At 41.3% G+C, this 17,212-nt stretch overlaps 1 protein-coding gene and 1 pseudogene across 4 annotated transcripts in view; one reads left to right on the top strand and one right to left on the bottom strand.

The window, feature by feature from the left end:
* Window positions 1–9,732, bottom strand: part of cmss1 (cms1 ribosomal small subunit homolog) — a 32,127-nt gene extending 22,395 nt beyond the window's left edge. For 3 of the 4 annotated variants that reach the window (XM_071919211.2, XM_071919208.2, XM_071919209.2), the window contains exon 1: window positions 9,645–9,720. In XM_071919211.2, the coding sequence (XP_071775312.1) occupies window positions 9,645–9,693 (49 nt within the window). In that variant the 5' untranslated portion in view covers window positions 9,694–9,720. Of the gene's footprint in view, window positions 1–9,644 lie in introns of all 4 variants that reach the window. The other variant, XM_078285964.1, reaches the window with a different exon arrangement.
* LOC144539847 (filamin A-interacting protein 1-like pseudogene) lies at window positions 187–2,734 on the top strand (annotated as a pseudogene).
* Window positions 9,733–17,212: the final 7,480 nt, after the last annotated feature.

The raw sequence follows: 17,212 nt of genomic DNA, 5'->3' as shown, positions 1-17,212 counted from the left end.
CTGGATGAGCTGGAGGGGACGAGGGGCGTCCTGAGGAAGGCAGAGGAGGAGCTCCGGGAGCTGAGGGACAGGGTGAGGCGTGTGGAGGAGGGGGGTGAGAGAGGAACGGGGACCCCGAGCTTGCTGCCAGAGGTGGAGGTACTGAGGAGAAGGGTGGTGGAAATGGAGGGGAAGGATGAGGAGCTAATCCGCATGGGGGACCAGTGCCGAGATCTGGACCGCAGGTTAGGTAGAGAGACCAGCCAGTGCCGCAGCCTGAAGGTTGAGGTGGATAAGCTCAATGGCAGAATCAGTGAATTGGACAGACTAGAGGAGGCTTTAGGCAAGAGCAGGCAGGAGTGTAGTACTCTGAAAGGCAGCTTGGTGAGAGAGAAGGGTGTCAGCAAGACGCTGTCTGGTGAGCTGGACACACTGAAGGTCAGGGTGAGAGAGCTGGAGGCCGTTGAAAGCCAACTGCAGAAGAGTGAAGTGGCAATGAGACAAGACCTAGCAAAACTCAGAACACTGACTGTGGCGCTGGTGGAGGACAGAAAAACCATGGCTGAGAGGCTCCGCCAGGCTGAGGAAAAACTCAGCAAGAAGGAGGGCACACAAAATGAGCAGAACACTTTGGCAACTATGACAGAAAGATTGAGAGAGGAGAGGCAGCAGGCATTGAGGTCTAAGGCAGATTTAGAGGAAAGGATTAAGGGCATAGCAAGGGAAAAGGATGAGCTCCAAGCCAGACTAAAAACAGAAGAGGAGACGAATGGGGATCTACAGAGTAAAGTAACCATCATGAAGAAAAGGTTACAGGCCTTGGAAACCAGGAAAGAAAAAGAGGAGAAAAAGGAAAGAGAGATGCATATCCACCACTCTTTGCCAAACAGCACTAACCATCACTGCCAAGCAGAGGACAACAAAGTCAAAGAACTAAGTCAGGAAGTGGATAGGTTGAGAAGGAGACTCCTGGAGAAGGAGGTGGTGGAGGGGGAGCTGATGAAGGCGGAGGAGGACTTTGAGTCCCTGGAAAGGAGGTTCAGGGATGAACAGGAAAGGTCCCAGGTTCTAACAGAGGAGCTAGAGGGGGCTAAGAGGGAGCTGTCCAGGTACCAGCAGGCAGAGAAGCAGGAGGTCAACCAGGAACACCTCCTCCTCTGCCGTCTCCAGCAGGAGCAGGTCAAGTCCAGACTCTTGGGCAGGGAAGTGGACGCCCTGAAGGAGAAGCTCCAGATGCTGATGGGGACTGACGAGTCCATCTCCAGGGTTCAAATGGACCACTCCACCCTGCAGAGGAAACTGACGCAGCAGGAGGCCAGGAACAGAGACCTGGCCAGAGAGATGGATGGACTGACTAGTGAGCTGGAGAGGTACAGACGATTCAGTAAGAGTCTGAGACCTGGTGTAAATGGACGGCGCTTTTCTGACCTTCACCAGTCCACCAAAGAGGTACAAACAGAGCCAGCAGACAGACAGCCTCCTGACTACAACCAAGCTCCTTTATTGTACAATGGGAAACTAGATGAAGAAAGTGATGAGGAAGACCCAAACCAGAATGAAGACCAAGTCATAAACAGAAGCAGCTCAACTCTAGTCAACAACCTCAACAGCTTGAACCATGCTAATAATAATGTGAGCCAATACAGCAGCCATTCAGCCAATGGCATAGATATGCACCAGCCAGTTAATGGAGAAGTGATGATGCTAACACACACACCGGGGCAGCCCGTGCACATCAAAGTAACACCAGACCATGGACTCAACACAGCCACACTAGAGATCAGCAGCCCCACTGCAGACGCTGCAACATCCTACACCAGCACAGCTGTCATCCCAACCAGCGGAGCCCCGCCCAAACAGAGAATTACTATCATCCAGAACTCAGCCCTGTCTGCAGTAAAGACTAAGAGCGCCCCTTCCAGCCCTGACAGAGCACTCTCCCCACTTACCATAACGCCCATGAGTCGGGTGGTAAGTCCCAATTCATCACGCTCTGTGACACCTGACCACAACAACTCCCCCATCCAGATTGTAACAGTCAGTACCTGTTCTCCAGAGCCCACAGAGGTTGCAGGTCAGGCTGTCTTCCGGCAGACTCCAGAACGTCAAAACAGTTGGCATCTCCAGAGGTCCAACAGCACCACCACAAGTCCCAGCATCATCACCACAGAGGATAATAAGATCCATATCCACCTAGGGAGCCCCTACATCCAGCCTCTGAATGGTATAGCCCACAGCACTCCGCAGCCTGTTGGGCCATACTATCTTCGGCAAGAACAAAGGACTCAAGTACTGACCAATGGCTGTCATGTCAAAGGTGGTGGCAAGATTACCAGTAGCATCACTATAACCCCTGCTACCTCCCCAGCCTCACACCCCTCAAATATAACAGTAAGTGGCCTTTATGATTAGGTGATCCAACACATCCATATTCAACCTCATTCCTTGATTATTCTACCTAAAACAACCAACCATTAACCTACTGGCCTACTACTAAACTAGTGACAGCTCACAATTTTCTGTATCTTGCAAAAAACAACAATCAAAGAATAAATGTTTTTGGTATTTATTCTATAAGAGCCTCTGTAGCCTACCTGATCTAGATGGTGTGGATTATAGACTTACTCACTGACTTACACATCCCCTTGTGCAGTATATGACATGCTTGCCTAATGGCTGTATGCAAGGTATGTGAGAATTCCTCAGACTACAGTCAACCAAATGTGTGATTGTGTGCATTTCATAATTTTCTGTTGTATCCATTTTTTTCTAGTCATTAAAAGTGATTATGCTGTTTTCATTCATTGACCACAATTTCAAGGTTCTGAGAAGGGTTTGTTTTAGAGGTGCACCGATACAGGTATTGGGTAGCAGACCAATTCAAATGCAAAATACTCTTGGCATCAGTAAAGAGCATAATACCAAAAACCAAGTACACACAGAATACTATGGTATAATGCTGAAATTATGTATAAATATATATATTTTTTATTACAACACAAAATTAAAAATAGCTGGCTAAAATGTTCAATATTTATAAAGAAATACTCATCTTGGCATTCTTTATGAGTTATTAGATACTCATACTTGGTCAGAAATAATGATAGACTATCAGTACACCTCTAGTTGGTTTGATATGTAACTGCATATCTAATAGTATGGGCCTATATACTAAAACCACAGAAAAAATAGCCTATTTAAAAAGCACCTGAACAAGCCAGAAGTGATGTGCATTTGTGGGGAAAAGATTTCTTATCATATTTTCTTATCTTATCAAGTATCTATGTCCCGTAGCTACGACTACGCAACTACGACTTTGGTTTGCACTTATACAAGTATTTCTGAATAAATTTGATTCAGTGCATTTATGCATAGTATATTGACTTGTTGATTCCTAAAATATAAATGAATGAACTGAATGAAGTCAGTGTTGTCAAATGGGACAGTAAGTTGATCACTAATGTAAAACAGCCAGTTATTGAAACTTAAAGTTGGCCTATTGCCTACCTTGCTTCCTTATTAAATCACACAATTCGAGAGATTTGCCATATCATTAGCTAGTGTGAACTAGTTTGGTCGTGTGTGTCAAGTACATTTTCCAGGTCTGTCTAAAGGAGACCAACTCTGCTTTAGTTGCCTAGGATAGACCTTTTGCTTGACAACAAATAAACTGACTTCATGATTTGAGATCATTTTAAGCTCTTCATTACTAACGGCAAAGTAAAATCTAGTATGAAAAGAATATGAATGGAGTTGCATAATATAACCTTCTTCATCACCTCTTTTAACACATTCTTTACATTTATACAGTTGATACAGCACAATGACACATTCAAGGGACAACCATAATTATGCAACATATCTCAATAAACCACATATTAATTATTGTGTGTGAAGCAGTCCCTGGAGCAAAATATTAGTGCCACCAAATTATCTGCTGGTGCCACAAAACTAATCACCAGTGGAAAAAAGTTAGTCTGAAGCACTCAGTAGATTCACATATTTTCACTAATTTGTGATTCAATTCCTTATTATTTGCTTAGTATTTCTTAGTAGATAGATAAAAATGGCAGAACCCTGATTTGATTTGATTCCCTGGGGCCAAGTCCACAGTACAACACACCCAGCATTTACAAGCATCTTTTAAAATAATTTGGTTGATAGGTAGATATTCGGGTGGCTCAGGTAATGACACCAAACCAGGAGGCATCTTTATGGATCTGGTATGTTAAAAAAGAAAAAAAATCCACATACTGAAGATTGGATAAAAAAAAGAAGTAAATTCTAACGTGTTTGATGAGCGTAGTTAGATTAGGCTGACGTCACCTTTCATCTATCTCAACCACCCAAAAACTCGCTGCAACTGTGTGTGTGTGTGTGTGTGTGTGTGTGTGTAGCCTCATTCAATGATGCACCGGAAAACTCAGCTGACATCAAAAGCTCCATGTTGGGTACAAGCAGTGAGAGGAGCTTAATGAAAGAGGTCTAATCTTGATCCCGTCTGGTAGCCCTGAGTTGTCATTTTTCCTTTCATAACAAAACCAGGTGAGCCTAATGGTAGCCGGGTCATTGTGGTTCTATGGTGAATGACTATGTTAATTATTCTATAAAATGCATTATATTATTTAAAGCCTATGTTATTTTGACTACATATTATTTGCCAAAATTGTACTTACTGGCACCTAATACATTTGGCAGCCATTGTAATCAATTAATGATGAAATAATTTTTCCTCTTTGCATAATGCTGTTAACACATTTCCCCCTCATTCACTCATCTGCTGTCAAAACAAGTAATCTGAGTAACTCCTTTATCAGCTACCCACTCACCAACACTACAGATAAATCCCATGTTTTTAACCATGCCGCTTATCATTTACCACACTGTGGTTACTGGACACAGAAAATATAGCAAAAGGAAGATGAATCTGCCAGACATGGCTGAATTTTAAATTTGCCACAGAAGTAAATATTAACAGTTAGTGCCTAACTAACCAGCCAGCTAAGAGGGTATAACTCACAGCATGTTATTTGATGTGATAAATCAGTAGTGCTGTTACAAGTGCAACACTGTCACAAAATGACTTAAATGTCATCAACTATCAAATATGCACCTTTAACGGTAGATGTATTCATTTACCATTTCCCCACATTTACTGTCACGATTAGATTGATTTGTTCAATAAGTTATGAAAACAGTTAAGTAGAGCTCTGAGAAAGCTGAAATTAAACGATATCCCTTTCTCTCATTGGGGAAAGACAGTGGACACTCGGTCCTTGGCGGAGGTGAGATCCAGACGAGGGCTGCTGCCTCCAAGCCCTCCAGCTTTTTTACCCCTGTCAAAAAGCTGATGAGAGGCACAATGTCCTCATCAGTCCCTGGCTGAAAGGAACAAAAATTCACAGCAGGCTATTATACAGCTAATTATACTATATTTATTCTGACAACTTTGTTTACAACCTCAACACTAGCAGCTAGTGTGAACTATCATAATCAAAGCAAGCTAGCTAGTCACTAACCTCTTTCATAAATTACCACAAGCAGGCTTACAAGCTTGCAGGCCCGTATAGCTGTAAATCCATTTTCAAGAATTAGGCCTAAATGTTTAATCTGAATACACTATTAGTGCTTCAATAGTAATTAATGACATATGAGCCATATTGGTGAAATAAATATTATCTACTTACATTTGTAGTTGTTTGAAATCTGGCTATTTGGCCCTTTATCGTCCAGTGTTAACAGAGTTGAAAGTGAGGTTACACAGCAGCAATGCATTATGGGGCACCTTAGTGTGTCTAGCAACATCAAGTGTCATACTCAAAAATTCTTGCTAATATAGCTTACGTCTGAGTACTTCTCACGTACACAACAGCAACATACTATGCAGCTGAAATGGTACCAATACACCCACAGATGCCTCTGCTGGACAAGCCACACCTAGAGGGATCATGGGCCCTGGCTGGCACATGCTTGTTTCAACATGTTCAACTTGTTAAACATAAGACATAAGATAACACATCAACTTTGTCCAATATAACAGGCCAACACAGCAAATGAGGTTACAAAGTATGACAAGAGCAAAGCAATCATCATTAGTACATGGCCTAAATCATAATTGACAGAGATGCTAATTCAGCATGGTAAAGACCCAGATTCAGACTTTCTTACAGCCCATTATACTCTATCTAGTCAGTAAAGATTGAGGCCGTGTCTCATCTGGATAAGAAACTAGCGGACGGTATGAGGGGCCATTAAATAGCATCCTATGGTGGGAGAAGCTGGCAGAGAGCCGTCCTAGCAGACAGATGATGACAAACATGGAGGAACATTTACCGCCCTGACATCACCGGTTGGCAAGGTGGAGACCAGATGAGGCATTTGATGACAGTTTGGGCAGATTATAGTGTGACAGAGGCCTCATGGGAATCTCTGTCATTAGAAAGAGCATTTAGCCACAAGACACATCACCATAAAAGTCTTACTGCTCTCATGAATCCTCTCTTCGTTTTCAATACTTCAAAGTCAATCCCATGGCAAATCTAACAGACTTCAGTTCTCCTTTTCTGTCTCGTCAGTTTCCAGTCACCCTTTCTACCTTTTCTGTCGAGCATTTCTCTTACACAGAAATGGAAGTAAGAATAGGATGTCAGTCAGTGTAAAGAGGCCAACCTATTAAAAAAAGATTGCCACACACCTCTCTCCATGCAAAAAGAATATGGGTTTATATGGGTACCATGATGAAGGCACAAGCCGACCCATGTTGGAATAAACCCATATTATTTTTGCATGGAGAGAATTTTGTTTTGCCTTGTCATTATTCCAATCATCGGCACCTTGTTGCTTCTCCTTTTAACTAAGAGGCCAACCTAAACACATAAATATGTGTCCATACATTCATTAGGTTTGTGTGTATTTGTGTGTGCTTCCCCATCCCATATTCCATTTTCACGAGTGCAATACTACTAAATCTTCACACAAACAATAGGGGGTTAATTAAAAAGTAATTCTGCAGCAGCGAATTTCCAATGAACACAGCCTAATAGGTAGTCATGTCTCTGTTTCCTCCAATCAGAATCCTCTGGGGTCGCTCCAGAGGCCTGGTCCAACAAGGATTCCCAAGCCTAAAGGATACAGCGTTCACAGAAGGACCAACAGAGCTCTGAATACCGGACAGAATAATGGAAAGCCTCCCACATTGCATGCAGGGAAAAACACTGGTCTGAGAACGCCCTTAAACAGGCCTAAGGCTACAACAACAACATGCTAGGCACAACCTGTGGTCACAAAAAGCAATTTTTTCAGCGTAATCAGCATATTATCAGCATGTTATCAGCATAATCCTACTACCAAAGAGCTCACCAAGCACAGAGCAATGATCATTTGAATAAACTGTATATCTGTCAGAATTTGTCAGGCACAGTCAGACAACTAACTCAGAGGATGCCAAAAATGAAGTGACTCTGGTAAAAATGTTGTCAAAGATTCTTTCATGCCAAACTCCTATCAATTTAATGTTGCTGTTGCTTATCGGTAAGGGTAACACCTCGTTGAACATGACTTAGGAGATTTAACAACTTGTTAGTGCCCACTGGTAACGTCTGTACACAAGTGATCCACCAAGCAGGAGCTTATTTAAATAAAATTGTAATTTTGAGAATTGGTTCACACTGCACGCTACCACCCCCACAGCGCAATTTGGTCGAAGAGGATTATGGGAATGACAGTTATAAAAGTTGCAGTGTTGTTGAAAAAGTGTTGATTGGTGTATAAATGCTTCCTACCCATTCATAATTAGGTTCTACCAGAATGTATTTTTGCTGTTAAACATGGCAACATTAAATTGCAAGATTTGTAATGGCCTTTGGCGTCACCATCTCTCCATGAAAGGACAGCACGTATCGGGACTAAATGTGTATATATGTGTATGTGTGTGTGATCCAGTATGCCTATCCAAGCCAAATAAATTTGTTTGATTTAAATCCCTGTTGAAAATGAACGTGACTTCATTGTCCCCCACCAAAGGGGGGACTATGGATCGGTCTCCGTCCGTTAGTTAGTTTGTTTGTTTGTTAGTTTGTTAGTCACACTGTAACGTTGACTTTGTGCCGCTGGGGGGGGGCATTGACAATGAATGGGGACTCAGTGGTAAAGCAGGTCATACAGTTAAAGTTATCATACAATGTGGGGGACAATGAATGGGGACTCAGTGGTAAAGCAGGTCATACAGTTAAAGTTATCATACAATGTGGGGGACAATGAATGGGGACTCAGTGGTAAAGCAATACAGTTAAAGTTATCGTAGGTAACATAATAGTCTACACACGCTACACACTTGGAGACATCAGACTGGGTTTATGTGTTGAAGTGAAAGTCAATGGAGAATTTTTGGGCAAACCTCTAACCACAAGACACACACAAGAAGGCCTACTTTTTAGACATCAGACTGGGTTGATGTGTTGAAGTGAGTCAGTGGAGAATTTTTTTTGTTGTAACTGTTGTACTGTTATTGCACTCATCACTGCACTACCACTGTGCCTTCAGTGTTGACTAGTTGTTGACTACTTATGTCATATTACCACTTACCTACTGTGCAATACCATATATCACTTATCATTTAGCATTTATACTATTCATAACACTCACGCTCCTGGTGTTGTATGTTATATTGTATATTGCATTATAAATTGTATTGTAGTGTACATTGTGTAATGTACGGATTGTATTTATTGCGTATTGTAGTTCTTATATTTTGTACTGTATTGAGTAAAAACAGGACAATTACAGTTACTACATTTCAAGATATAATTTGTAAGCCTAATTCTGAGGAGAGTAGGCAACAGAAATATATGGTCAATCTGTCCTTTCATTGTCCCATACGAAAATGCTTATACAATTTCACTCATATTTCAAGTACACTCAGCAATCACTGACTGACCCAAGGGTGGAACTACATCACTGGTGGGGGACATGTTTACTATTTGCTTGTTCTTGTCAGCAACGCAACACACTAAGTTACCAGAATGACTTTCAACGCTCTGCTGTCCGATACGATCAAGTCAATAATTCTTAAAAGTACAGGACTGCCCTCTATTGGTATGCATAATGCATGGAGCTAAGCAGGGAGTAGCCGCAGGCAGCGTCCTCTACAAATCAACTATGAGAATGGAAGCATGCCTAGCAGAATGAATACAGAAAGTTATGTGTGGAAAATACTTGAGAGCTAGATTCAAAGCAAGGCACAAAGCATGGCAGGCAAAGCCTGTTAAACTTCAAGTACCACAATTCCTCTCTGGGATCCCCACCTCTCCCCCACGTGTTTACATGTGTGCAGTGTGAACAAACCGTGCATTTAAAACTACACCAGCCGAAGTTACACTACCCAAGCTTAGCAAAACAGAGGTAAGCTATAGAAAAACGTCTGTTGTGTATCAAACTCGTCAGCCATGGCGACTACAGTAAATGCCAACCAAATTAGCAACTGACTCGCTAACTAACGTTAGCTTACAGTTAGCTACAGTTAGCTAAGGCTAAGCAACAAACAGCAAGAATCTCTTGCGACAGCGGCAAGCTAACGTTAAGAGTTAGTTTTCCATCTTTAGTCAAAGAGGATACACCTAAACCTCTCAGTACATTACAGATTAAGGTAACGGAGTTGAGCAAGATACCTGAATTACCTTCGTGTTTCCACCACTCATCACCCAAGTCGTCTCCCATGTTTCCCTACCAGAAGTCTATCCAATCCAAAACTGCCGCTGAGAGCCTGCTGGGGGTGTGTTCACAAGCAGCAAGTTTAACATGTCAACTAGAAACCACATAAAGCCTAAAACAGGACACTTGTTTCTCCTCACATCGTTTTGTGAACACCAATGGATGAGGTATGGTATATTCATGACACAATTCTGTAATTATGCGTGCTGAAGGGACTTTCAGCTCTTAAAATGAAACCTTAAAATTGTGATGGGTAACACCGCCTAGTGATCAACGCATTGCCTGATGAAGTAGAAGTGCCCTTATACATTACAGAGCGTGTATTAGCCTACCATTAGCCTATTGATGCTGTTGTTTCATGTGGTGAGTTTCCTCTCATTTTTAAACTGAGCAGAAAGGAAAATGATGTAGGCTACTGTCCATTTTGTCATTCACTCATAAGAGACTAGACAAAATGGGTATGTGATTTAGTTCATATTAGGTAACAGTTATAGAATGAAAAGGGTGCATGAATATCATAGATGTATGATGTGTAAGAGTAAGTAGGTGGTCTTGAACTGTGGTTGACTTAAGTTAATCTAACACTCAGATATTGTGGCAGTATATTTAGTTGCTTCATCACATCCTCTGGCAGATATAAATGGGGGCGGTGTTATGTGGGTGTAGAATTGGGAGGAGATGGGGTGTGTAGACTGAGATGAACAAGTTAAGAAGTGAGGTGTAACTTATGTCTAGATGGAGGTGTGGAAGGGAGGAGTTGTGGTGAGGCCTCTAGTCCCGCACCTAAGTTATTTGCACAACTCCATTAATCACGGTTTTTGAGGGTGTCAGCCAGCGGATGGGAACCATAGCAAATATATCCACCTGCCCAGAGCCTCTTTAGACTTAGTGGGATGGCTGCCCCGGCCAGATTAACATATCTCTTTGTCTCCTTATCTAATATATTGGGGTGTATAGGGGTTATACAAATTCAGCCCGGGGCCCAAATGAAAGTGTAATCTGACACCCTGGGACACAAGCTCATTAAAACATATTAAACTTTAGCCTACTACTCTTGTTATGTGGGGACCAGACCAGTGCCTGGTGCTTAACTAGGGCCACAGCGCCCCCAATAAATTTCATAGAGATAATGTTATAATTACAGAATGTCTGTGTTGCTGGGGCTCTAGTCTCTTCTTATGAATTGTGTCAAATAATGTCCCTTGATATCTGTTGGAGTGGGATGACTGCCCAAATAAAAGAATAGAGTCTGGCCCTGACTTATCCATATACATTCTTACCATCTTCTATGCTGTTCTCCAATCTTTCTCTTCATGTTCAAGTGGCAAGTGAGATCACACTAAACTGGGCTTATGGAGTCATAGCAATTATTTCCTCAACTTGCTAAGTAACATCTAGAGTGTTGCACAGATGATAGGCCACTTCACTGTCGACAGGCTACCTGGTGAATAATGACCATCTATTTTTAATCTGAAGTAAAGCCACATGGTTTTCACTCCTGTACTAAGCCTAGTTGGTCTTGGATTTTCTGAACATAATGCTGGTTATTGGAGGCAAGTTTTAGGAGAAAACAAATTGTGTCAGAGCCCAGTGCTTTTTGATGCTGTAGCCAATTGGTACAAGTTCCACAGCTTCTTTTTTCGTCTTTTAAAGTTCCTTTGAAATGGCCTTATTCATGTTGTGTTATATTTATTGTCTGTGGCGGCATTCAGCCATCGAATCTGTAGTCTCAGAATGACCGAGCTATAAACTTGACTAGGCTTACCTAACTTTAGTTTCTGCATGCATGCATACAGCACTCCCTCTCCTACACATACACACATGCACACACACAGCATGCCTCACCATACCATATAAAAAGTACTTTATTCAGGGAAGGAAAAAAGCAATAAAGACACATCATTTGTGGTGGTGTATCATCCGAAAAAAAATAGTTACTTTTGTTCTTTCTATCTGACATTTAATTAAGTGCCAAATAAAAAAAAATAGCTTTACATGTTATATTCGGATTATACACCTCAAATTTTGACCTTTTTACAAATGACAGATGCAATTATGCGAGTGTAAAACCTCATTATTTATCACAATCATCAGGTGATGTTTCCGTGGAGGGAGAGAACAGCAGCCTACTGTTCCCCCGAGTGTGTTTCTATATAGTGTACATTACAGAACACTCATATAAACCTTCTTTGGCTTCCACTGTCATTATGGTAGGGCTGGGTGATCTCATTATCCAGCACACAGAGAAGAAGGGAAAGTGAAAAGAAAGGAGGAGGAGGACGTGATTGGAATGGTGCCCTCTTTTCTGCAGCTGTAGCGGAGAGGAGGGAAGGAGGGACAGGTCCTCTGGGAGTAATTGCATGCTTTTTTGTGTTTCTGTCGGAATAACACATTTCTGGCTGGTAGAGGCTGTGAGACGTTTGATTAAAGCTTTGCCACAAAAAGAGAGAACAGGCTGATTACTGAGGAAATTATACAGGGTCAAAATGGTTATGCTGTGTAACCCTCAAAATGAAGGAAGAAAGAAAGAAACAAATCAAGAAAGAGAGAAAGGAAGGATAAAGTCAACACATTGTGCTGAGGTCTGCCAACATCCAGGCAGGACAATGGGCTCTAAATGGCAGCTTCATATGTAATTAAGCATCACTCCTGGAAAAGACCGGCCTCTTCCTCATCTGTCATTGTTGTCCACCGTTTGGCTGCATTTCCTCCAGGAGCAATATTCCTCTGTACAAAAGAGCAATCCTGTTCTCTGCACCTCTGGGAAACTTGGAAATCTGCTTTTTTTTCTGGACTAATCAACCAACTACTTTGTAAAAGACTAATTGCATGTTTCCATTTTAAAAATAGGCTAATTTGTACATGAGGGTTCACAATCGCCTCATGTGCCAAAAAAGTCTTGAGCATAACATTTTAGTGCATAAATGAAAAGATAAGAAATGACACCTGTGGGCTATTTTAAACAGGTAATAATGACAGATTGTGATGGTTTGAATTTGCTGATGTGGAATGAGTGCTAAAATATATAGCCGTTTATTTTCTTTGAGTATCTTTTAGTTGCTTTCACATACAATGCCAATGTTTCTTTTATTTTTTTTTACCCTTAACCTTGGACTAGCTATAACATCATCTAACATTTTTTCCAAACATGAATTTATTTGACTGAAGGATACACTGAGCAGTCCTACAGTATGTGAGTAAGCTGCACATAAGGATGAGAAAATCACATTTGGGTTTGAGAAGAGTAATAGCAACACAGGGAAAACTGAAAGGTGTAGTGTAGTGAAACTGAAAGGAGGTGTAGAGGAAGACACACCAGATAGCTCTGGAAAGTTGTAAGAAACGCTGAGAAAGAATGAAAGAGAAGATGAAAGTCTTTGTGATTAACGCCGGGCAGCTGTCTCTTTGGGCCTCTGTGATTGCACACTGTGGTGCATCGGTGTTAATGTGTTTATTTTGTTGTAAGCAGCTGTTCCTCCACTTTCTCTTTTTAATGATCACAAGGAGATGTGTTATTTTTGGATGCCATCCTCCTCTCTGATGCTGAGTATTTTTTTTCTGCTGAAGATGGAGAAAGACAGAGGGAGGATGAAGCAAGTGAGAACGGACAAAGACTAATTATGCCTTTGAAAACGTTCAGTGCTAATTACTAAGCGTCCACAAAGGCATTTATTTCCCACCTATTTTCTTGCCGTGTGTTTCCACTGTCATGAAACTAGCCACTCTCTTCTTTACCTAAGATCTGTCCGGTGCCTCTTTTGTATTTCTCATTACAGAACGTCCATACGCTCACACTGAAACACTTTGCTGACATTGTAATAACATCATCCACTGGGTTCGAATAAGGGAAAATAGAATTCACTTTTTGTTCTTTTGTTTGTTGGTTGCTCCGACTGCAGCTATGAGATTATCTGCCTTGCTCTTCCCAACCCAGCTAATAGACTTAACATGTTTCAGGGATTGACTTATACTATTATACTTTAATTGGATCCTCATACTTCTATCTATATGACTATCCAGTTAATGATACAATAATTGCCTACCTATCTCTGATTCATAAATCAATGGAAAGCGCTAATTGAAAAAATGAACAAATCCTGCCATTGATAGATGATAACGTGCATCAATATACCTTTAATGTGCTTGATTTTAGTGTTGCAGGTTAACCACGCTGCAAAGTAAACAACCAGAGAGTGCACCAGTCTTTTCTTTTTTACTTTACATAACCTTGTCTTACTACCTTCATTAGTAGATGAAAAAGATAGGAGCAATCCAAGGAGAATAAAGTGTTTACTTTCAACACAACGGCTCCCTCAAATGTAATAAGAGCATAAAAACAAGTTGGTTCAAAGGAAGATGAAATAAAATACCCTAACTGTCATGTCTGTGTGCCAGGGGTAGAACAGGGGGGTCAGCAGTTCGACAGCTATGTGAGGAAGTGCAAATAAACAGAGAGTGACCTTGAGCTTTCCAAAACTTCGCCACACATAACTTCCCATGTCTCTGAATTACAACTGTATTCATGAGCATCTGGCTGGGCCTGACCTGCATGGAGCCGAGCTGCATTCTAAACACTTGGCAGATATTAATTTGTTGCCGTTGTTTTTTGTCTTTTTTGGTTTTCTGACAGGTTTTTTAATGTTTGTGTGTGTGTGTGCGTGCGTGTGCGGATGTGTGGTGTTGTCAAAGAGAGAGTGGGTGATTGCATATTGATTTATTTACTGTATTTGTGCCCATATTTGTGGCAAAAATATTATGCTGACATATATTTTCAAAGTATACTACACGTACTACAGTATATGTGTATGTATTTGTGAACATATACAGTATTTGCATATATGGTAAGATGTAAAAAACAAACCGAATATTTTTTAATATTTTGACATGTTTGTACATGTATAAATATATTAGTTTGATGCATATACTTAAGGAATATATTTATATATGTTTTACCGATTGTTATTGAAACATACATGTAAATATTTTCCTTAAATGTATTCATCAAATTAATATATGTATTAATCTGTACATATAGGTAAAAAAAAAAATACATAAATGGTCAAAATCAAATGTATACATTTTGGCAATTTGAGCATACACAACATAGGTTTGAGATTTCTTTTAAATACTGTTACGTCAGAATATTATATTTCTGTGTGGGTGTGGGCTTCTGTCTGTCTGCAGAGCATCAGCATCAGTGTGTAGTTGCGTGTCCCTTGTACAGGCAGTGTGTCTCCGCGGCCACAGATGGGATGCACAAGTTAAAGCCTTCCTGTGGATGTGTCAAGGGGTTAGAAGTAAGACAGAAGGCCTCTCAGTGCAGGCATCTTTATGGAGTAGGTCCCAGTTACTGTCAACCTCACCAAATGTCTAACCACATGGGTCAGGCCAGCTCAGCTGTCAGCAATGGAGCTCGCTAGTCAACGCTCGGGGTCCGGTGGCCCTGGAGGTGCAAGCTGCTCCCTGCACCTGGTAGAGGATTTGAGGCCTCACGCTGCAAGGTGTACGAGAGAAGCGACCACAGCTTTGAGTTTGTGCGCTAGCATTTCAAAATACCTTCCTTGCTACTCCATTCCAAAGATGTGAAACCTCCACTGATGAGATACAGTCACATTGCTTTTCTAGGTGAGATGTTGCTGATGTGCCCAAGTGCAGACTGATTCAATTGCCACAGTGCTGCTGTAACTCTTACAAGCGTGTTAAGTGAGATGTAACTGTGATAGCAAAGTGCCAAAATGTGACCGTTGGGTATTATTGGATCAAATACAGAGCTACTCCAGTCAGCAAATAGAAGAAGGTAAATCGAAGGTGCTGACTGGACCTTTATTTTAACAATCTAGAATAATCATAGTTATCAAAATTGACTTTTGTACTTGAGAGATACATATTAATGTCAAAATTGTCTTCTTATTGATTGACCATACTTGTTTCCAACAGGTAGAATGGAGCAGAACTACAAGTGAAGACGACAGCAGCATGTGTGAGTCCTCTGAATACATGTTGACGCTGCAGACAGGAGGGACTCTACAGTGTGAGCAGAGCGACGTTGACATTTTGCCCCCCTTGCTAATTAGAATGGTAAGTGACAGGGGTGATTGCTGTTAACTGTAGAAGTGACATTGCTAAAGAGCAGAGGGCTATCCACACAGCTGGAAGCTAAGTGACACATACATCGCCATGGCAACATTAGACATCTGTGGCAGGCAAAGGGACACAGAGGCACACAACAAGGTGAGAGGGGACTTATGGGTAATGCACCTGTCAGATAGGACCTTGCTGCCTGTGTGGTGTTCGGTGACCCAACGGAGGCAAGCCAGGACAATCGGCAACGCCCGTGGTGTTGGATAAATAAGACCTTACCAGCTGGCTACTGCTCCTGAAACGACACTGCAGATAAAGTTAATGAAATGTCATTTTTGATCCCCCCCCCAAAACTTTTTTTTTTTGGGTTATCCCCCCCAAATGTATATTCTGTCTTTGAGTGCCATCGTGCCACATCCTCAAATCTGAAAACACACACAGACCTGCTCCTGTTATAATGGCATTTCAGATTCCCGCTGCCAGTGCAATAAGATCCTGAGTGACACATGCAAATGAGGACTGTAATACCATGCCAAAGCAGACCCCCTGCTCCCTCTCCCAGCCTCCAGCACAACGACAAGACAGAGAATAACTTCATAATCTTCATTATTAATCGCCATTTCTGGAGAAATCCATCAAATATCACTTCGCAAACAATCCCTTGGCATTTGCTTAGTCTTGGAGTTATTGGGATTTGCACTGTGAGTGTTTGCTCCACGCAGCCTTAATAAACCTTCAAGTTAATTGTGTTATTATCACAAGTTTTAGTATTTCTTTCGCCTCAAGTAAATACTTGAAATCGAAACTTTCTGAGAAGTAGATGACCATATGTTTTTCTTTTTTTTCTTCTACAGTACAAGCTGGCTAGAAGTGGCTAGAATATAGATGCTGTATTTAAAGAGTGGAGCTGATACACACACACACACACATACACACACAAACCACTCACCACCACCACAGGAGAAGTATCAAATTGCACTGAACCTGTCAAAACAACATGAAATACTAACGTTACTTGATGCATTCAGAAGCAACAAACCAACATCTGTGCAAGCTCATTGTCAAGCTATCAATAGCAATCACGCAGGAATTCAATGTGAATATTGAATTAAACCTCGGCCAAGAAAAGAGAGAATGAGCCAAAGGTCTGCTTCTATCGATCGGTAGTCTACAATACAGATTTGACATTTACACAAATATGATTCACTCTGACCTCTAGATTGGTGTTCTCAGTTCACTGATGATTTTCAGCAGGATAGATGACAAACACATCTGTTTATGATAACATTTTGGTAAATGTTGTTATTTGGACAGATAACAAATCAGTAAATATAGAACGCAGTGATCATAATCAATACACTTTTGAAATGGTATTTCCCTTTCTAGATACTGACACCTTATTGTTTGTCTATACAGAGGCAAGCCAGTATGGTAGCCTGATAAT

Source organism: Centroberyx gerrardi, chromosome 10 (genome assembly GCF_048128805.1).
Source record: "Centroberyx gerrardi isolate f3 chromosome 10, fCenGer3.hap1.cur.20231027, whole genome shotgun sequence".
Classification (NCBI taxonomy): Eukaryota; Metazoa; Chordata; class Actinopteri; order Beryciformes; family Berycidae; genus Centroberyx; species Centroberyx gerrardi.
Note: the sequence above shows the minus strand (reverse complement) of the source record. Positions and strands in the feature narration are given on the sequence as shown.